General features: G+C 43.8%; 1 protein-coding gene across 1 annotated transcript in view; it reads right to left on the minus strand.

The window, feature by feature from the left end:
- colec10 (collectin sub-family member 10 (C-type lectin)) overlaps positions 1 to 22,317 on the minus strand; it is a gene marked incomplete at its 3' end in the record, with an annotated part of 80,601 nt that overhangs the window by 44,454 nt on the left and 13,830 nt on the right. Inside the window, exon 2 of the mRNA XM_084335955.1 lies at positions 6,431 to 6,502. Coding sequence (XP_084192081.1) covers positions 6,431 to 6,502 — 72 coding nt within the window. The remainder of the gene's footprint in view (positions 1 to 6,430; positions 6,503 to 22,317) is intronic.

The raw sequence follows: 22,317 nt of genomic DNA on the forward strand, positions 1-22,317 counted from the left end.
TCTCAGACACAAGACAGAGTCTCAGACACAAGACAGAGTCTCAGACACAAGACAGAGTCTCAAGACAGAAGACAGAGTCTCAGACCCACGACAGAGTCTCAGACACAAGACAGAGTCTCCGACACAAGACAGAGTCTCAGACACAAGACAGAGTCTCAGACACAAGACAGAGTCTCAGACACAAGACAGAGTCCCAGACACAAGACAGAGTCTCAGACACAAGACAGAGTCTCAGACAGAAGACAGAGTCTCAGACACAAGACAGTCTCAGACACAAGACAGAGTTCCAGACAGAAGACAGAGTCTCAGACACAAGACAGAGTCCAGACACAAGACAGACACAAGACAGAGTCTCAGACAGAATACAGAGTCCAGACACAAGACAGAGTCTCAGACACAAGACAGAGTCTCAGACACAAGACAGACACAAGACAGAGTCCCAGACAGAAGACAGAGTCTCAGACACAAGACAGAGTCTCAGACAGAAGACAGAGTCTCAGACACAAGACAGAGTCTCAGACACAAGACAGAGTCTCAGACAGAAGACAGAGTCCAGACACAAGACAGACACAAGACAGAGTCTTAGACACAAGACAAAGTCCAGACACAAGACAGACACAAGACAGAGTCTCAGACACAAGACAGAGTCTCAGACACAAGACAGAGTCCAGACACAAGACAGAGTCCCAGACACAAGACAGAGTCCCAGACACAAGACAGAGTCTCAGACACAAGACAGAGTCTCAGACACAAGACAGAGTCTCAGACACAAGACAGAGTCTCAGACACAAGACAGAGTCTCAGACACAAGACAGACACAAGACAGAGTCTCAGACACAAGACAGAGTCTCAGACACAAGACAGAGTCTCAGACACAAGACAGAGTCCAGACACAAGACAGAGTCTCAGACACAAGACAGAGTAGAGTCTCAGACACAAGACAGAGTCTCAGACACAAGACAGAGTCCAGACACAAGACAGAGTCCAGACACAAGACAGAGTCTCAGACACAAGACAGAGTCTCAGACACAAGACAGAGTCTCAGACACAAGACAGAGTCTCAGACACAAGACAGAGTCCCCCCCTGTTCATTTCATGACAGAGGAAACCGGTACACTATTACTGTACTATATTGTTTGTCGCTCAGGAAAAGTTGACCACTGCTAAACGTTGCCGTCCCGTCATCAACAGCCAATCAGATTGCTTGCCCTTTGTTGCTTCCTAGTCGTCCGAATGAATGGTTGAACATCTAATAATGATAATAATAAAACGTTATTTGTAAAGCACCTTTCATACAAGAATAGCAGTAAAAAAAAGAAGAAAAAAAGACAGATATAAAGCATAAAATGTGGATAAAATAGATAGCAGCAAAATAGACAAAGTCAAGGTAAGACATAGAACATTAAATCTCATAGTTTTTCATATTAGGATCTAACATCTTAATAGGCCTCTTTGTTTACAGTTTGATTATCACTGATCACATAAAATCATGAAATTGGCAGATACACGTAAAAAAAGCGCTTCAGCAAAGCAACATTTTAGATGAGAGCCCTCAGAGCCGTAGGTCTTTCTCTATATATACTCTGCCTTTTCCCCGTTCTAAGGTACATTATAGAACAATTACAGTTCTGAATTACTTTACAGAATGACATAAATAAGTATGATGTTAACGTTTTATAATAAATAAATGCACAATACACGAGATAAAAAAGAAAGCCCAGAGCATGTATTTCGGCTCTCAATACTTTGAGTTCAAGTTCACATCTGGCTCTCGCTCTGACTGACTTTGAGTCAGACTGGTCATTATGTCTAACTGCGAGTGTCATGTACTGTATGTCTGCTCGTCCGTCTGTCTGTCCGTCTGTCCGCCCGTCCACCTGTCTGTGTCTGACTTCTCTTTCACCTTCTTTATGAAGGGTTTATAAAGGCTCTGGCAGGTGCAGGGAGACATACGGGAAACAGGAGACCGTCTGTCTGACATACCGCAGGAGAGAGAGAGAGAGAGAGAGAGAGAGAGAGAGAGAGAGAGAGAGAGAGAGAGAGAGAGAGAGAGAGAGAGGGAAAAAAACAAGCTGCCTGCAGGTCTGTTTTCGTTTCTCGTATTGGGCTCTGGGGGAAATTAACTTTCTCTCTGTTTACATGTCTGTCTTTCTTCATGAGACGAGGTTCAAGGCAGAGTTTCTCTGTCCGAGGCCAAGCTACGTGTTTGACGGGAGAAGTTTGAGATATATATATTTTTTTTTTTCGACAGAAAAGTTGAAGTAGAAGTGCATCGCATGTCTGTGAAGATGGTGCCCCTGAGATGGTGTTGTGGTTAAGACCCCGCCTCTGAAACCATGGCCCGTGTACCCCCGCTGGCCTGGGATCAGTGTAGTGGTTAAGACCCCGCCTCTTGAAACCCAGGGGTGTAAAAAGTACCCAGAAATGATACCTAAGTGAAAGTATGGGTACCGTCTCAAAATCTTACTCAAGTAAAAGTCAGAGTATCTGGCTAAAAACACACTTTCTACTTTTAAATGTACTTAAAGCCCAACCTCTAGGTTAAACCCTACTGATCAATTATGGGTAGTTTACATCATTGGTATATAATTTCATTATTTATTTTTTTCCATTTGACACCGGAAATGCCACTCTGAAAGAGTTAAAAAGGTCCACGCACAAATAACATGCACGCGCGAATCAAAAAAGCTTATCAAACGCCGACGTCACAACAGGTGTGGCTTGCATATTAATGAGCCGAATCTAATGTTGCTTTTCCACTAAAATAAAGTACTCAGTTTGTCTCCGTGTGGGGAGGCAGGGCTGCTGATGATCAGCATGAGAGCTCCAGAAATGACACGTGAAAAACTGCAGACCACTGATTGGTCAGAAGAGAGACGCGTGACGTCACTGTTTGGAGAGTCTGAACGAAAACAGAACGCCGCCATCTTTAATGTCTCGCGTAGGATGTCTTTTGTATGTTTGCAGCAAGAAACAAGTGCAATAAAAAAGGATACAGTCACTGTGTATTCTGCCTCATTTATTGATGAAACAAAACCGACATCAACACAATTTGCCACCGAGCGGAGAGTTTAGTCTGACAAAAAGATCGCTGATTAGTTACGCTTGTTGTTGGGGGTTAGGGACGTAACGTTAGTTAGCCTAATGCTAACGTTAGCAGATAGACACGAGAGGCTATCTGTGTAGAATAGACACAATGAGGTAACGTTAGCGTTAGCATAATAGACACAACGAGAGTCTGGTTAATGTTGTTATTGATTGATTGAATGAAAACTGTGTTTTACTCTGGCTTGCCAAGCTCATCATAGCCCCTTTCGTGACTGATGCACCGAGTGAAGCTTGTGGACTCTACAACAGCGGCGGCCGCAGGGCGCCGGAGCCCGCAGCGCTAGTTAGCTCATAGCTATCGTGTAACACTAGCCTTTGCGGGCTCGGGCGCCCTGCGGCTGCCGCCGCCGTCGCGTCCATGGGCCCCCCGGCAGGGCACCCGTGGGGACGGGTCGGGGTGTACAGAGAGGAGAGAACCATTTTGGGTCGGCCGTTCATGCCGGCCAGCGAGCCGGATGTCGGGATATGTTGTTAGCACAATAGCTACCAAGCTAAGCTATGTTATCTACTAACGTTATAAACACAATATGTGTACAACGACGACACAATGATTTACATTATTACAAATATGGTAACGTGGTTGTGGCTTTTACAAATAGTGGTTAGCTTTAGAGATGGATGGATGGCTATAATCACGGAGCAATAGTGAGGTGAAACAGATACATTTCCATTCGGCTAGTAGTAGCAAGCATATATCTATGGTAGCAAGGCTCTCTGCCTGCCACTAGCTGTGTGACTCTCAGCGCCCCCTGGTGAGCCCCCTGGTGAGCCCCCTGGTGACCAATACCTGTTGTGACGACATTACACGTGCACGTTATAAACCATTGATTAAAATATGCATGTGCATGTTGATTGTGTTGGGCAGACAAAATGTTTTGATAAAAACGCTAAAACTGGGTCAATTTCAATACTTTTTTTCCCAATTCTTCATGAAAGTCACTGTTGGCCTAGTCCACATTGTTTATTGAACAAAAATACAACGTGGAGGTTGACCTTTAAGTACTAAAAAGTTAAAGTAAAAACTTTTTTTTTATTCCGGGGCAATGACATCTTCTGTTTCGTCCTCTTCATCACTCCTACTATCGTTTGTGGCCATCTTCTGTAGCTTGTCACTCTGACTGTCTATTATTCTGATAGAAGGTGTTTAATCAAAGATCCCCACTTTCTAGTCTTGCACAAGAACCAATCAGCATGGGTATGGGTGGGTTCATTTTCCATTGATGGGGATTTTATTGGCTGGTTTTTAAATAAAGGGCGGCCGCAGGATTAATAACGTTAACATTAGTTTGGCCAGAGAAACAAATATACTAATTGCAATTGTTGGACCTGCGAGATTTGTACTTTGTACTTTGTAGGTCTGCATTTTAAATGTGATGTAATTGAGTAAAAGTACAAGTATACATACCTAATAATACTTGAGTAAAGTACAAATCCCCCAAACCAGTACTTAAGTATTGTAACAAAGTACAATTACTCAAGTACTTTACACCCCTGCTCCCCTGACAGTCTTCCAGCTGTGTTAATGAAGAAAAGATGGGGGACTGACCACACCCCCTTTATTAGGGGAGGGGGGCAAGGAGCTGGGAGGAGTGAGCACTTGTGTTTTAACCTGTTCCCCACCGCCGTGACACCTCTTGAGTCGGACAATCTTCTTCTGACTGTTCTCACACGCTGGGGATCATGATGACTGATCATGACTGACCCCTATCACTCGATCCACCAAGTGATTTAATCTGCAGTCAGGTGACTGATCCCTATCACTCGATCCACTAAGTGATTTAATCTGCAGTCAGGTGACTGACCCCTATCACTCGATCCACTAAGTGATTTAATCTGCAGTCAGGTGACTGACCCCTATCAACAAGTAGAGGTGGGAGGGGTCCTTTCTGATCTGAGGACGGTGGACTGCGGCCCTCAGGGCAGTGTGCTGGGGCCCTTGTTCTTCCTCCTTTATATACATTACATGCAGTCAGCCTGCTCATGTGATATCCTCCTCTATGCGGACGAGTCGGCTCTCATGGTGTCAAATAAAAGCAAAACGGTGATTGAAAGTAGACTTAGCATGGAGTTAGGAATTTAGGAATTTCATTTTGGAAAAACTGAATCCATTTTATTTTCTACTACAAGGAAACAGAAAAACCAGGAAGGGTTCAAGGTACAGCTCAGTTGTCACCAGTACCAAATCAGTGGTGTATCTATATGGTGTACTTTAGAAAACACACTCTCAGGGGAAAGCATGTCTAGAAAGGTAATAGTCAAGATTAACAACAGAATAAAATTCCTAGCAAGAAATTCTAAATACCTGGACAGGAAAGCTCTTAGAGCACTTGCACTGTCCTGGTATGACAGTGCCCCCAGCAACTTGAAAAATAGACTTCAAACTGCCCAGAACAAGCTAGTTCAACAGCCTAGGGTGGCTCAGGGTGGACAAAATAGTATCCATGATAAAGTTATGCCTAGCCTATAGGATTTATAAAGGGGCGGTGCCAAGCTACCTTCACAATTACTTCCAATATGTAAACAATAATCACAGTCATGAAACCAGAGGTAGAGACACAAACATAGTTCCTTTTAGATTTAAACTAATTTTGTACGGCCAGCAGGCCTTCCTGTGGAACAGCCTGCCCAGCAGCATTAAACAGGCCCCCATGTTAACAGGCTTCAAAAAGTATGTACGAACATGGCTATCGGCATAGGAAAGAGAGGGTAGCATATTTATTAGTATTTTATCTTCAACTGTATATGCATATTGTATCTTAATGTTTTCTGATGATGTTCTATGTTGATGTATGTCCTGTTTCTTAATACCAGGGACCATGATGGAAATAAGTGCTTGCATTTGATCATGTTTTTATCCCTTGTCTCTAATCCACAATAATCCACAATAAAATCAATCAATCAATCACTCACACCCCCAGCAATATCATTATTATTGACAATTAATATACTTGAATGTCATTCACTATTATCATGTCAGTTAATTTGACAGTGATATATTGATGTTAATATTCTACATGTAGCAGCTTTAATGAATGAATGAATGAACAACTTAGTGCATAGATGACTGAATGAATGGATGAATGAATGTATTGATGAATGAATGAACGAATGAACGAACAACATAGCGAATATATGACTGAATGAATGAACGAATGAATGAATAAATGAATGAATGAATGAATGAATGAATAAATAAATGAATGAATGAATAAATTAATGAATGAATGAATGAATGAATGAATGAATGAACAACTTAGCGAAATAGATGACTCAATGAATGGATGAATGGATGAATGGATGGTGGAGCAGTAGATACAGGTACCTGGCTGTCCTGGGGGTCCAGTCTTCCCCAGTCTCCCCTGCTCCCCCTCCTCTCCAGGCTCACCCAGGTCTCCTGGAAGAGAAGAAGGCAGAAGAGCTGTCAGGACCAAGCATACCTGTCAACCCTCCCGTTTATCCCGGGTTTCTCCTGTATTTTACCCTTTTTCCCGCCATCCTCCCGTTTCAATATGTTCCCGTACATGTCCTGTATTTTGCCCTTCTTACAAAAAAGGCTACATTATCCGCCGTGAAGACAGGTGGAAGCAGTGTAGATTAGCTTGTTCGCGCCCGTGCGATCGTTGCACCGCTTTGCCCTCGTCTGTCGGCTCCGGGCTGCATTCTTTGGCGTGGAACCAATACATTGTTGGAAAGTAGAATTTGACGCCTTTCGATCGGCACCACACTCAACCTATTGCGTGCTTCGGGTCTCGAGTTACAAGACGAAATATCCGGTGAACTGTATCAGCAAACACTGCAACAGGATATAAACACAAGCCCATTAAGCTGTAGCCCTATTTTCAGAAAATCCGCCTACAAGTACATGCCCAAGTAAATGGAATATTGCTCCACTTCTACAAGGTCAATTTGCATGTTATTGGTATCTAGCAACATCTATGGACCTCAGGGAATGTATTCCCAGTGGCAGGAATATTGTGTCGTTCCACTGTTATGCTGACGACACCCAGCTGTATATCCGGATCACACCATCATCACCTTCATCACCCCCCACACTGACCGCTTGCCTGGAGGAGACTAAGGCGTGGATGAACCACAGGTTATATTATCATACTGGTCATCGCGTCTCGCTCTTTGCCATTATGAGATAACTCTTATCTCCTAGCACCTACTGTGCTCATGAACAAACAATGTGCACTCATGCACGTGACCAGGCCACGCCCCTGCATCCTGCTATAAGACGCCGGACATGGTCACACTCTACCTTCCTCTTTTTTTTGTTTCCAACATGGACGTTGCAGTGCACTCCGTGAACTAGTTGTTATGAAACGCAGGGAGAAATTACACAATGTTGGGTTCACCAGCCCCTGGAATCTTCTCGGCACATCCTAACAGCGCATCGGGCTGTCCTGGGGTTTCCTCATCTCGTGACAGCGGATCGAGGGACGTCGCGCGACGGTAGCAGTCGAGCTACGTTGCGCACAGGTAGGGCTGCACTATCAGGCATTGATACTAGCATGAGTAATACTGCTCGTTGTCCCGTGAGACAGCCGTGTGAAGTATTGGTGCGAGGGGCAGGATATTTGGGGAAACATGGTCATCATGACTCTGTTTTGGGTGTTTTCCCAACTATCCTAGTGCGCGCGGCTAATGCTACAATGCTGGGTCTCCGTTCTTTGTTCCCCGCCGAGGGCTGTCTTTACTAAAAGGTCTTCCCTCCTCTTAACCATTCATGCTGACGGTCAATCGGTGTCTAATGTTGGGGGTTTTGACGGGGGCTTGTTTACCATTTCTTGGGTGGATGGGCTGAGGCTCAGGGCTGGTGTGCTTTTTGTGAATCTATGAATTGTGTGCGGGACTGTTGTTTTTCTCTGCTCTGCATCCCCTTAACAATTGTGTGTATGGGCTAGCCCATTCTGCAGTGTGTTAGTGGAGTTTTTGTTAATTTATTCATTTACCCCTTCATGGGTACACACCACAGTGGAGGTTTCTGCATACCTACTAGTGAGGCAGTGCTTCACTAGTAGTAGTCTTTTGTCTGCAGCCACCACTGGTGCTCCGTGCTTGTGAAGCAGGTGTCATCAGTCCTTTGCCTCTGACATGGTGGAACGGTGTCCCGCCCGGCAGTGATGTACCTGAACGCGTTCAATGAACGATCGTTCGTAAACGCGTTCGTATTTTGGGCGAACGTGAACTGAACGGGTGTTTTTTCCGCTAGATTAACGTAATTGAGAACACGTTCATTCTCAGCGCTGTATAACGGCGTTCAAAAGTGCGTTCATTCTCAGCACTATATTATAACGGCGTTCAAAAGTGTGCCAGATTTCATATGCCTTTCAGCCGAAAACCCAGTTAAAACACGCTTTAAAATAATGCGGAAAACCACCCATTCTGGCAACCGCTCTGGGCGGGGCTTCGGGGAGTCTGGTAGAATAGCAGCTGCACTCGCACTTGGCTCTGCACTCGCTCAGAGTCAGACTCTACGACGTCGGTGTATGAGCATTTAAAAGAGTTTTAGTTAAAGTCAGTAAATGTTTTGCACTTTGAATATTGAACTTTGAGGTACAACCTTAGTTTCTTACCTCAGCCTGGTTCCTACCTCGTGTTGTGTTAGTACAGAGTTATGTTGGGATTGTCGGCACATGTTTATATGTTTGCACAATGACTACTTTCACTTTTGGTACTTTAAGTATATTTAGATTATTATACTTAATAAAGACCATTCAAGCAGCACGTTTTTCCTCATGTTTTTGAAAATATACTGTAGAGATGAAAGCTGCAGCTGCTACTAGTGTGGACTAAATGGGCGGCAGCAAAGCGTTATGGAAATGCCAGCATTCTGTGGTTCTATTATGGGTTGTGGCAATAAATTTGACAAATAATAGCTTGCAGCAACATATTGAAAAAAGAACTATAAACTATAAATTAGTTCATTTTTGAAGCCATGAACTTTAGTTCAACATTTTGAATTATGAACTATGAACTGAACTGGTTCATTTTAAAATTTGTGAACTGTGAACTGAACTAGTTCATGTAGAAAGTGAACTTTCCCAACACTGCCGCCCGGCCAACGCCATGAGGCGAGTCGGCCCGGCAGGTGGCTGGTGGGCTGTTAAAGCCTATACCGCCACGGTATAGAATTAGCGTCTGGCAACATTGTTCGAATTGCTGTTTTTTCTGTCAAAAATGGTGTCGGGTGGTGGGGCCTTAGGGCCAGCCGACGTCAGAACATCGCGCAAGGTTTTAGCTTTGACCTTGCCGCAAGCTATAACCGCAGGGAGGGCTAGGATGCTGTCAACGCTTGTTCACAGGCATCTTTGGTTGGATCAGTCTCCCCTTGAGGAGGAGAGAAGGGTTTTCCCTCCTCAGAGCTCCCCTCTCCGCAGAGGGACTTTGGTCTTTCCGCAGGAGCGCGGGCGGTATTTGACCTAGGCCCCACACCGCCTCACGCCGCGCAGCCAGAGGTGAGGGCGCGACCTCGCCAGCGGCTGTGGCGAGGCCTCCGACCAGCGGCCATGTTTCCCCCGCCTGAGGTACCCTGGACACAAAGACAACAGGTGATCACAAGGCCGTCAGTCTTGGCGGCCGAGGGATCAGCTACATTAGATGAGCACGCCCTAAAAAAACGTTGCCGTCTAGCTGTGTCTAGCTCGCTCTCCGGTCACTCCCCCCCCCACAACACCAGCGGGATACGGGCTCTGATTTGTTCCCTTTGGCTGTGGGCCGCGTGTTTTTCAGTGAAGCACGAGCGGCCCCACGTCTCGCTTCTCATGGGGACAGGGGCTGACACCCAGTTGCTGGCTAGGCCTGGGTCTGCCTGTGAGAATGCTGTGCTGTCAAGCGGCTCCCACGCCACACGTTCTGCGTCTGTGTTTGGTGAGCCTGGTGTTGTGTCTGTCAACGACGAAGGTTGTCAGCGGGGGAGCTCGAGGCCCTTGGGGTCACAGCGCGAGTTCCCCCAGCCCCGCCTTCACCAGGCCGGGTATCACGTTAGTGCCTCCCACGGCCGGAAGACCGGCGGTGGTCAGGCAGGCGCGCGTGATTTGGGTGGTAGTAATATCACTGCAGGGCTACGGTGTGTAGGAACCCACCCTATCGGGCAGTGTGGGGACCACACGCCTTGCATGTCCAACTGTAGAACAGATCCTCAGCAATCCATGCCGGGGAGGTGTTCAGTGGGGGAGCTTTTGTCACCCAGTGTGAGGTCAGCTTCCCCCGTATCAAACCTCCCCTTTCTGTCGGGGTCCCCCCTTGGGTGCGATTGCCTCGTTGGTAGTGTCAGGGTGCGATATCCCAGCTCCACGAGACGCCCTGCTCGCGCGGTTGGCGAGTCCAGGGTTGGCGAGTCCAGTCACAATGTGAGCTTTTCATACGAGTGGACATTTGAGTTCAGGCGTTGATTCCAAAATGGTTCCAAATCCAGAGAGTGAATTTGATTGTTGGTTAACAGTGAGGGTCTAGAGTTGTTTCAGAGTGACCCACATTTCCCCAGAGTAGATCATTTATAAATAAACGAACGTACGCATGCAAGCACGCACACACACACACACACACACACACACACACACACGCACGCACGCACGCATACACACACACACTCTCTCTCACTCTCTCTCACTAACTCTCTCTCTCACACACACACAGACAGACACACACACACACACACACTCACACACACACACACACTCTCTCTCTCTCTCGCTCTCTCTCTCTCTCCCTCTCTCTCTCGCTCTCTCTCTCTCTCTCTCTCTCTCTCTCTCTCTCTCTCTCTCTCTCTCTCTCTCTCTCTCTCTCTCTCTCTCTCTCTCTCTCACACACACAAACACACACACACACACACACACTCAATGGTCAGTAGTGTCTGGGATGAGTGTTGCATAAATAAATAATCAGTTCATTTGGATAGCAGCTTCTCCAAATACACACAGTCACAGCGGGGACTTCTCTGACTCACCGGCGAACATACACAATCCTGTGTGTGTGTGTGTGTGTGTGTGTGTGTGTGTGTGTGTGTGTGTGTGTGTGTGTGTGTGTGTGTGTGTGTGTGTGTGTGTGTGTGTGTGTGTGTGTGTGTGTGAGAGAGAGAGAGAGAAGTGAAGAGAAGTGGAGAGAAGAGAAGAGAAGTGAAGAGAGGAGAAGAGAAGAGAAGTGAAGAAAGGAGAAGAGAAGAGAAGTGAAGTGAAGAGAAGCAGAGCGAAGAGAAGAGAAGAGAGGAGAAGAGAAGAGAAGTGAAGAGAAGCAGAGAGAAGAGAAGAGAAGAGAAGAGAAGAGAAGAGAAGAGAAGAGAAGAGAAGAGAAGAGAAGAGAAGAGAAGAGAAGAGAAGAGAAGAGAGGAGGAGAGAAGAGAAGAGAGGAGGAGAGAAGTGAAGAGAAGTGGAGAGAAGAGAAGAGAAGTGAAGAGAGGAGGAGAGAAGTGAAGAGAAGTGGAGAGAAGAGAAGAGAAGTGAAGAGAGGAGGAGAGAAGTGAAGAGAAGTGGAGAGAAGAGAAGAGAAGTGAAGAGAGGATGAGAGAAGTGAAGAGAAGTGGAGAGAAGAGAAGTGAAGAGAGGAGGAGAGAAGTGAAGAGAAGTGGAGAGAAGAGAAGAGAAGTGAAGAGAGGAGGAGAGAAGTGAAGAGAAGTGGAGAGAAGAGAAGAGAAGTGAAGAGAGGAGGGGAGAAGTGAATAGAAGTGGAGAGAAGAGAGGGGAAGAGAGGAGAGGAGAAGAGAAGAGAAGAGGAGAGAGTGGGGAGAGGAGAAGCGTAGAGAAGATAAGAGAAGCGGAGAGAAGATATGAGAAGAGAAGAGGAGAGGAGAGAGTGGGGAGAGGAGAAGCGTAGAGAAGATAAGAGAAGCGGAGAGAAGATATGAGAAGAGAAGAGGAGAGGAAAGACAAGATGAGAAGAGGAGAGAAGAGAAGAGAGGAGAAGAGAGGAGAAGGTAAAAGAAAAGAGAAGATAGGTGAAAAGAAGAGATGAGAAGAGAAGAGAAAAGAAGAGAAGAGACAAATAAAGAAGAGACGAGAAGAGAAGAGAGAAGCGGAGAGAAGAGAGGAGAACAGAAGAGGAGAGAAGAGGAGAAGAGAAGAGCAGAGAAGAGAAGAGAAGAGAAGGGGAGAGGAGAGAAGAGAGGAGAAGAGAGGAGAAGATAAAAGAAAAGAGAAGAGAGGAGAAAAGAAGAGACAAGAAGAGAAGAGAGGAGAGGAGAGGAGAGGAGAGGAGAGGAGAGGAGAGGAGAGGAGAGGAGAGAATAGAGGAGAAGAGAAGAGAAGAGGAGAGAATAGAGGAGAGGAGAAGAAAAGAGCAGAGCAGAGCAGAGCAGAGAAGAGAAGAGAGGAGAAGAGAAGAGAAGAGAAGAGAAGAGAAGAGCAGAGAAGAGAAGAGAAGAGAAGAGAAGAGAAGAGAAGAGAAGAGAAGAGAAGAGAAGAGAAGAGATAAAAGGAGAGGAGAGGAGAGGAGAGGAGATAGGAGAAGAGAAGAGAAGAGAAGAGAAGAGGAGAGAAGAAGAGAAGAGAAGAGAAGAGAAGAGAAGAGAAGAGCAGAGCAGAGCAGAGCAGAGCAGAGCAGAGCAGAGAAGAGAAGAGAAGAGAAGAGAAGAGAAGAGAAGAGAAGAGAAGAGAAGAGAAGAGCAGAGCAGAGCAGAGCAGAGCAGAGCAGAGAAGAGAAGAGAAGAGAAGAGAAGAGAAGAGAAGAGAAGAGAAGAGCAGAGAAGAGAAGAGAAGAGAAGAGAAGATAAGATAAGAGAAGAGAAGAGAAGAGAAGAGAAGAGAAGAGAAGGGACAAGCTAATAATTTTATTCTTAAGTCAAGACTTTATCCAAACTGGCGGCTACGTGGTGCAGTGGGCAAGGCGCTCACCACGAATACTGGAGACGCCTCCCTGTTCGAGCCCAGCGCTCCACATTGCTTTCAGTTTAGCTGGTCGTCCGCACTAATACACATTGGCAGTATTAGGGGGTGGGAAACTGATGGGTGGGGATCGGGCGTTGTGGACAGCGACTCCTACAGGTCGGTTGGTGCGCCTGCGCAGTAGAATCAGGAAGCGACGGGGGCGGGGCCCCTCCAAAGCCCAGACCCCTGACGCTGAAGGATCGAGCCGTGCAGGTGGAAAGATGCGACTGCTGTTACCTCGAGTATCGGAGGGGACTCGTGCTATGTATGACTTAGTCCACATTGCAGCCGGCTTGTGGGAGGCATGAAACAGCGGTCAAAGACAGGGGAGGGTTGAATTGGATGACACGAAAAATTGGGATGGGAGAAAAATTGAAAAATGGGAGAACAAGTGGATAAAAAAAAAAGACTTTATCCAAACTGTGGAAATAATAAAGAAGCACTCCTCTAGAAGGAGAGGGAACATGTCCTAAGAGACAGCAGCACGTGGTGGAGTCTGCACAGCACACGCCTGATGCTCTGAACATGGATGAACCCGTCCAACCGGCATGTGGACTCTGTCAGGAAGGTGTCTGTTGACTCCGGGCCCATGGATCCGGTTCTCACCGGAGTTTCCCAGATCCCCAGTTTGGACACCCCTAACAAGATTCTTCACCACTGGAAATGGCTTCCTCTCGCCAGTGTATTTTGGACCAAGAAAATAAACTAATTAAAAGAAGAAAAAATAACTCTCACTCAGACCTTGTAACCTCTCCATCAGCCACAAAACTCCACCTCCATGCTTTAACCCTTTCACCACCACACTACAGAAGGTTAACCCCTTACTATCACACTACAGACGGTTCAGAAGGTTAACTCTTTACTATCACACTACAGACGGTTAACCGTCTGTAGTGTGATATTAAGGGGGTTAACCTTCTGTAGTGTGGTAGTGAAAGGGTTAACCGTCTGTAGTGTGGTAGTGAAAGGGTTAACCGTCTGTAGTGTGATAGTAAAGGGTTAACCTTCTGTAGTGTGGTAGTGAAATGGTTAACCGTCTGTAGTGTGGTAGTGAAAGGGTTAACCGTCTGTAGTTTGATAGTAAAGGGTTAACCTTCTGTAGTGTGGTAGTGAAATGGTTAACCATCTGTAGTGTGGTAGTGAAAGGGTTAACTGGCTGTAGTGTGATAGTAAAGGGTTAACATTCTGTAGTGTGGTAGTGAAAGGGTTAACCATCTGTAGTGTGATAGTAAAGGGTTAACCGTGTGTAGTGTGGTAGTGAAAGGGTTAACCTTCTGTAGTGTGGTAGTGAAATGGTTAACCATCTGTAGTGTGGTAGTGAAAGGGTTAACTGGCTGTAGTGTGATAGTAAAGGGTTAACATTCTGTAGTGTGGTAGTGAAAGGGTTAACCATCTGTAGTGTGATAGTAAAGGGTTAACCTTGTGTAGTGTGGTAGTGAAAGGGTTAACTGTCTGTAGTGTGATAGTAAAGGTAACTCTCCTGGCGCTAACTAGGCGTTGGCGCCATCTAGAGCCTGTTGTGAGGCGATCCGATTCGGGCAGTTTAGTGCGGAACGACAACATTTTTACATGGGCTTGTCCCTATGCCCTATAAATCGATGGTAATATCACTCCGCAAGTCGTCACAGGGAGTATATAAAACCCCCCTGAAAATGTTTCATGTCTTTTGCCCAAACCCCCAGAGCGGGCGGTCATGGAATTGACTTCTCCCCAAGAAATGTGGTCCTGCTCGCAGTTTGAAACGACGGTGTAAGTACATGTTTATAGGAAATTGTTAGCCTTATAGCATTTGTTCAGTTTACGACAGTCCATAGTGTTTGTGAGATGTTTTTCCAGAGATTTTGGTAATATTTTCCACTCAAAAAGCTTGTTTCTAAAAGTAAGGATGCAATGTCTGAAATCCCCCCAGGAAACGTGCTCTCACACTGCTGCTAGACGATAGCTGCGGGCTAAGTTGGCTAACGTGAAGCTGTGACGTATCTATTTAGCGAATGCAATGTTTTCAAATAGCCACATTGCTGTATTTAGTTACTGGGTCATATTCTATTATATAATATATTTCATTTTATTTTTTCTGGAAGCTAACGTTGGTCATACTGCACGTGCTCGCCCACGCTTGTCCCTGAGGGACAGCATATTTTATTTAGCGAATGCAATGTTTTCAAATAGCCACATTGCTGTATTTAGTTGATTCATTACTGGGTCATATTCTATATATAATATATTTAATTTGTATCAACCCAGAACGGAGGATGAGTGTGCTACAACAAGCAAGTCGAGACCCAGACGTTCAGCTCAACCCCCGCCCCCAGGGAAGATGCTCTTAGGGAGGCAGAGTGCATAGAGGAAGACAAGGAAGAGAACAGGGTATGTTTGAATTATTAAAAAAAAATTACACACACGTTAAAGTATTTTATGAATCATATCTAATATGTAAAAAAAATAACACATTTGTTTTGATCTGATCTGATCACAAACCAATGCAAATTCATGTTCAGGGATTTTCTAAATGGGCCTGCAGGAGTAGAAGGGTTCTGTAGTGTGGTAGTGAAAGGGTTAACCGTCTGTAGTGTGATAGTAAAGGGTTAACCGTCTGTAGTGTGATAGTAAAGGGTTAACCTTCTGTAGTGTGCTAGTGAAAGGGTTAACCCTTTGTCGTGTGGCAGTGAAAGGGTTAACCTTCTGTATTGTCGCAGTGAACGGGTTAACCGTCTGTAGTGTGGTAGTGAAAGGGTTAATCCCCGCCAGAGAGTGTACACATGACACCTTTACACTGGTACCAGTATAGTATACTGCCTTATTGCCCATTTGAACCATCTAAGACTGGCATAACTATCAACATTACTACTGTACCTTTCAGAAGCTGTAGCTGGCAACAAAAAAAAGGCTACAGACATGATAGTTTGTGATATCATATGAAACAAATTAATGAATCCATAGATACCAACTGTGCCATGCTAGCTTACCTGGAAATGGGTTAAATACTGTTCCAAATGTGATACTGTTTGCAAATGTTGAGGTTAAGAATTGGCCTGGTCTTTCTGCTCAAGGTATCTGAATGTCAATGGGCTCAATGTAAGCAAAGGAAGTCTTTTTACGTCCTTGTTTACATCCAATTCTATGCTAGTTCCATGTAGTTTATGCTAGTCCCATGTAGTTTATGCTAGTCCCATGTAGTCTATGCTAGTTCCATGTAGTTTATGCTAGTTCCATGTAGTTTATGCTAGTCCCATGTAGTCTATGCTAGTTCCCTGTAGTTTATGCTAGTTCCATGTAGTTTATGCTAGTCCCATGTAGTTTATGCTAGTTCCATGTAGTCTATGCTAGTTCCATGTAGTTTATGCTAGTCCCATGTAGTCTATGCTAGTTCCATGTAGTTTATGCTAGTTCCATGTAGTCTATGCTAGTTCCATGTAGTTTATGCTAGTCCCATGTAGTCTATGCTAGTTCCCTGTAGTTTATGCTAGTTCCATGTAGTTTATGCTAGTCCCATGTAGTTTATGCTAGTTCCCTGTAGTTTATGCTAGTTCCATGTAGTCTATGCTAGTTCCATGTAGTTTATGCTAGTCCCATGTAGTCTATGCTAGTTCCCTGTAGTTTATGCTAGTTCCCTGTAGTTTATGCTAGTCCCATGTAGTTTATGCTAGTTCCATGTAGTCTATGCTAGTTCCATGTAGTTTATGCTAGTCCCATGTAGTCTATGCTAGTTCCATGTAGTTTATGCTAGTTCCATGTAGTCTATGCTAGTTCCATGTAGTTTATGCTAGTCCCATGTAGTCTATGCTAGTTCCATGTAGTTTATGCTAGTCCCATGTAGTCTATGCTAGTTCCATGTAGTTGTAGCATCTGCTATTAAAGACTCACCAACCTCGGTTGTTGTTTCTCACTTGGTTGGTTTATTTAACATCATTCCTTATTGGGTCTTAGAACATTGACTGGGTTCATCACCTTAGAACATTTTATTACAGCACTATGTTATCAATACACATTTATAAAATGAGGCATATTTAGCCAAACTATGTTGCCAGAACATAAAATATATATATTCTTTTTACTTGTCAATGCGCTGTCACCTACCCACAACCCCACTTTGGGATGTGACCTGTAGTTTGAGAACCGCTGGTCTAGATGTACTGTCAATGGGGGGTTTTCTGAAAAAAAAAAGAGCTTGCCATCCAATTGCAATTTCTTTTTAAAGATGTGAAAAGTTACTGACACCAAAAACAACAGTATGAACATTTAATATGTTTGTTATTCAAACACTTGAGGTCTATTTGTGTTTTTGGAGGGATTTCTGATCTTTCTTTTGCTTTACGTTTTGGGGTTAGGTATGGTTTACCGGATCACTGTAACTAATGGTACTCCTGTGTACAGTATCTATTGCACATAATTGAGCTTGAAAATGAACACAATAGGTTTCACTACCAATGTCCCTTATACACTCTAAACATAAAGCAATAGACACAAATCGAATCAAGATGTATTACATATTCATATAGAAAAAACTAAACGATGGATTGTGCTAAGCTGCATCTCAAATAAATCTTCAGGTCCCAACTTTCAACTTCCCCATTACATACTATGTGTGATATCTACTGTACGGCCTTCTGTCTCCTCCCACAAACCTTCTGTCTCCTCCCACAAACCTTCTGTCTCCTCCCACAAACCTTCTGTCTCCTTCCATAAACCTTGTGTCTCCACCCACAAACCTTATGTCTCCTCCCACAAACCTTCTGTCTCCTCCCACAAACCTTCTGTCTCCTCCCACAAACCTTCTGTCTCCTCCCACAAACCTTCTGTCTCCTCTCACAGACCGTATGTAGGTCCTAGATGGTTAAACTCTGCCGGTTCTGATATAAATCAATTTGACATGTTGGTGGGAGCTGTATTCTCTGTATATATATATAAATATTTTTGTTCATAGATCAAGCAAACAGGACTGCAAGGCATATGTCTCTTGCAAATATACCCAACGATAGATATCAGGTTTGTTTGTTCGCTTCATCTGAGGGTTTTATAAGGAGGATAATCAATGCAAATAACATTTCAAGCTGATCAAATGTCAAAAGTTCATAGTCGCTACAGAAAAGTACATTTTAAACCAAACGGCGAGGCCAAGTGTTACGTCTCACACACACAAACACACACACAGACACACACAAACAAAATAAGTAACAGTCTAGTTTATTAGGTCTGTCTGCTGTCTACATATGGTTATTATTTGTCTGAATCAGCAGGGAGTCTGTTGGGGAACAAGCTACTGGATGTGGTAAAATAGGAAGCGTACCGGTCGAGGCATTCCCTCCGACTGCTAGCCAATAAACGACAGGACATTACATGCTTGGTGCCTCTTTCATCCGCTCCCTATGTGCATGGAGAGCGTTCTTCTGACCCAGTTGTACTCCTCACACTGGATTCTGTGTCAGTCAGATTTTCCACTTAAAATAACCCTGTGTTCCCCCCTCCTTGGTTTAATCTGCAGGGGTGTGGAACCGACCCGTTGGTACCGTAGTTTGGTAGGTTTGCGAGGCGTATATACTCCTTTTCTTTACCAATGAGTGTCCTGCTGCTGGGGGGGGGGGGGGGGCTCGTTCACCACCTCCTCCACCCAGATTTCACTTCAATTTCAATCATCATTTCAATCATTTAGCTGAGCGCTTTTATCCAAAGCGATTTACAGATTGTGAACAACGTGTCAACAGGCGGCGAACGTCACTGGCCGCTTAGGGTCAGTGGCGTTGTTCCTATGCTAGTCTCATGTAGTTTATGCTAGTCTCATGTAGTTTATGCTAGTCCTGTGTAGTTTATGCTAGTTCCATGTAGTGTATGCTAGTCTCATGTAGTGTATGCTAGTCTCATGTAGTGTATGCTAGTCTCATGTAGTTTATGCTAGTCTCATGTAGTTTATGCTAGTCTCATGTAGTGTATGCTAGTCTCATGTAGTTTATGCTAGTCTCATGTAGTGTATGCTAGTCCTGTGTAGTCTATGCTAGTCCTGTGTAGTTTATGCTAGTTCCATGTAGTTTATGCTAGTTCCATGTAGTGTATGCTAGTTCCATGTAGTGTATGCTAGTCCTGTGTAGTCTATGCTAGTCCTGTGTAGTTTATGCTAGTTCCATGTAGTTTATGCTAGTTCCATGTAGTGTATGCTAGTTCCACATAGTTTATGCTAGTTCCATGTAGTTTATGCTAGTTCCATGTAGTCTATGCTAGTCCTGTGTAGTTTATACTAGTTCCACATAGTTTATGCTAGTTCCATGTAGTTTATGCTAGTTCCATGTAGTCTATGCTAGTCCTGTGTAGTTTATGCTAGTTCCATGTAGTTTATGCTAGTACTGTGTAGTTTATGCTAGTTCCATGTAGTTTATGCTAGTTCCATGTAGTTTATGCTAGTCCCGTGTAGTTTATGCTAGTTCCATGTAGTTTATGCTAGTTCCATGTAGTTTATGCTAGTCCCGTGTAGTTTATGCTAGTTCCATGTAGTTTATGCTAGTCCCGTGTAGTTTATGCTAGTTCCATGTAGTTTATGCTAGTTCCATGTAGTTTATGCTAGTCTCATGTAGTTTATGCTAGTCCCGTGTAGTTTATGCTAGTTCCATGTAGTTTATGCTAGTCTCATGTAGTTTATGCTAGTTCCATGTAGTTTATGCTAGTTCCATGTAGTTTATGCTAGTTCCGTGTAGTTTATGCTAGTTCCATGTAGTTTATGCTAGTCCCGTGTAGTTTATGCTAGTTCCATGTAGTTTATGCTAGTTCCATGTAGTTTATGCTAGTCCCGTGTAGTTTATGCTAGTTCCATGTAGTTTATGCTAGTCTCATGTAGTTTATGCTAGTTCCATGTAGTTTATGCTAGTTCCATGTAGTTTATGCTAGTCCCGTGTAGTTTATGCTAGTTCCATGTAGTTTATGCTAGTCCCGTGTAGTTTATGCTAGTTCCATGTAGTTTATGCTAGTCCCATGTAGTGTATACTAGTTCCACATAGTTTATGCTAGTTCCATGTAGTTTATGCTAGTCTCATGTAGTGTTTGCTAGTCTCATGTAGTTTATGCTAGTCTCATGTAGTTTATGCTAGTCTCATGTAGTGTATGCTAGTCTCATGTAGTTTATGCTAGTCTCATGTAGTTTATGCCAGTTCCATGCAGTTTATGCCAGTCCCATGTAGTTTATGCTAGTTCCATGTAGTTTATGTAGTTTATGCTAGTTCCATGTAGTTTATGGTAGTCTCATGTAGTGTATGCTAGTCTCATGTGGTGTATGCTAGTCTCATGTAGTGTATGCTAGTCTCATGTAGTTTATGCTAGTTCCATGTAGTTTATGCTAGTTCCATGTAGTTTATGTAGTTTATGCTAGTTCCATGTAGTTTATGCTAGTTCCATGTAGTTTATGTAGTTTATGCTAGTTCCATGTAGTTTATGCTAGTTCCATGTAGTTTATGTAGTTTATGCTAGTTCCATGTAGTTTATGCCAGTTCCACATAGTTTATGCTAGTCTCATGTAGTTTATGCTAGTCTCATGTAGTGTATGCTAGTCTCATGTAGTGTTTGCTAGTCCCATGTAGTGTATGCTAGTCTCATGTAGTGTATGCTAGTCTCATGTAGTTTATGCCAGTTCCATGTAGTTTATGCTAGTCTCATGTAGTTTATGCCAGTTCCATGTAGTTTATGCTAGTTCCATGTAGTGTATGCTAGTCTCATGTAGTGTATGCTAGTCTCATGTAGTGTATGCTAGTCCTGTGTAGTTTATGCTAGTCCTGTGTAGTTTATGCTAGTCCTGTGTAGTTTATGCTAGTCCCATGTAGTTTATGCTAGTTCCATGTAGTGTATGCTAGTCCTGTGTAGTTTATGCTAGTCCTGTGTAGTTTATGCTAGTCCCATGTAGTTTATGCTAGTCCCATGTAGTTTATGCTAGTTCCATGTAGTGTATGCTAGTCTCATGTAGTGTATGCTAGTCTCATGTAGTGTATGCTAGTCCTGTGTAGTTTATGCTAGTCTCATGTAGTGTATGCTAGTCCTGTGTAGTTTATGCTAGTCCTGTGTAGTTTATGCTAGTCCTGTGTAGTTTATGCTAGTCCCATGTAGTTTATGCTAGTTCCATGTAGTGTATGCTAGTCCTGTGTAGTTTATGCTAGTCCTGTGTAGTTTATGCTAGTCCTGTGTAGTTTATGCTAGTTCCATGTAGTTTAGGCTAGTCCCATGTAGTGTATGCTATACTCATGTAGTGTATGCTAGTCTCATGTAGTTTATGCTAGTCCTGTGTAGTTTATGCTAGTCCTGTGTAGTTTATGCTAGTTCCATGTAGTGTATGCTAGTTCCATGTAGTTTAGGCTAGTCCTGTGTAGTTTATGCTAGTTCCATGTAGTGTATGCTAGTCCTGTGTAGTTTAGGCTAGTCCCATGTAGTGTATACTAGTTCCATGTAGTGTATGCTAGTCCTGTGTAGTTTATGCTAGTCTCATGTAGTGTATGCTAGTCCTGTGTAGTTTATGCTAGTCTCATGTAGTGTATGCTAGTCCTGTGTAGTGTATGCTAGTCCTGTGTAGTGTATACTAGTTCCATGTAGTGTATGCTAGTCCTGTGTAGTGTATACTAGTTCCATGTAGTGTATACTAGTTCCATGTAGTGTATGCTAGTCCTGTGTAGTTTATGCTAGTTCCATGTAGTGTATACTAGTTCCATGTAGTGTATGCTAGTCCTGTGTAGTTTATGCTAGTCCCATGTAGTGTATGCTATACTCATGTAGTTTATGCTAGTCCTGTGTAGTTTATGCTAGTCCTGTGTAGTTTATGCTAGTCCTGTGTAGTTTATGCTAGTTCCATGTAGTGTATGCTAGTTCCATGTAGTTTATGCTAGTCTCATGTAGTTTATGCCAGTTCCATGTAGTTTATGCCAGTTCCATGTAGTGTATGCTAGTCTCATGTAGTTTATGCCAGTTCCATGTACTGTAGTTTATGCTAGTTCCATGTAGTTTATGCTAGTTCCATGTAGTTTATGCTAGTTCCATGTCGTTTATGCTAGTCTCATGTAGTGTATGCTACTATGCTAGTCTCATGTAGTGTATGCTAGTCTCATGTAGTGTATGATAGTTCCATGTAGTTTATGTAGTTTATGCTAGTTCCATGTAGTTTATGTTATTTCCATGTAGTTTATGCTAGTCCCATGTAGTTTATGCTATTTCCATGTAGTTTATACTAGTTCCATGTAGTTTATGCTAGTTCCATGTAGTGTATACTAGTTCCATGTAGTTTATGCTAGTCCCATGTAGTTTATACTAGTTCCATGTAGTGTATACTAGTTCCATGTAGTTTATGCTAGTTCCATGTAGTGTATACTAGTTCCATGTAGTTTAT

The sequence above is a fragment of the Notolepis coatsorum genome, assembly GCF_963971535.1.
Source record: "Notolepis coatsorum genome assembly, chromosome: 19".
NCBI lineage: Eukaryota > Metazoa > Chordata > Actinopteri > Aulopiformes > Paralepididae > Notolepis > Notolepis coatsorum.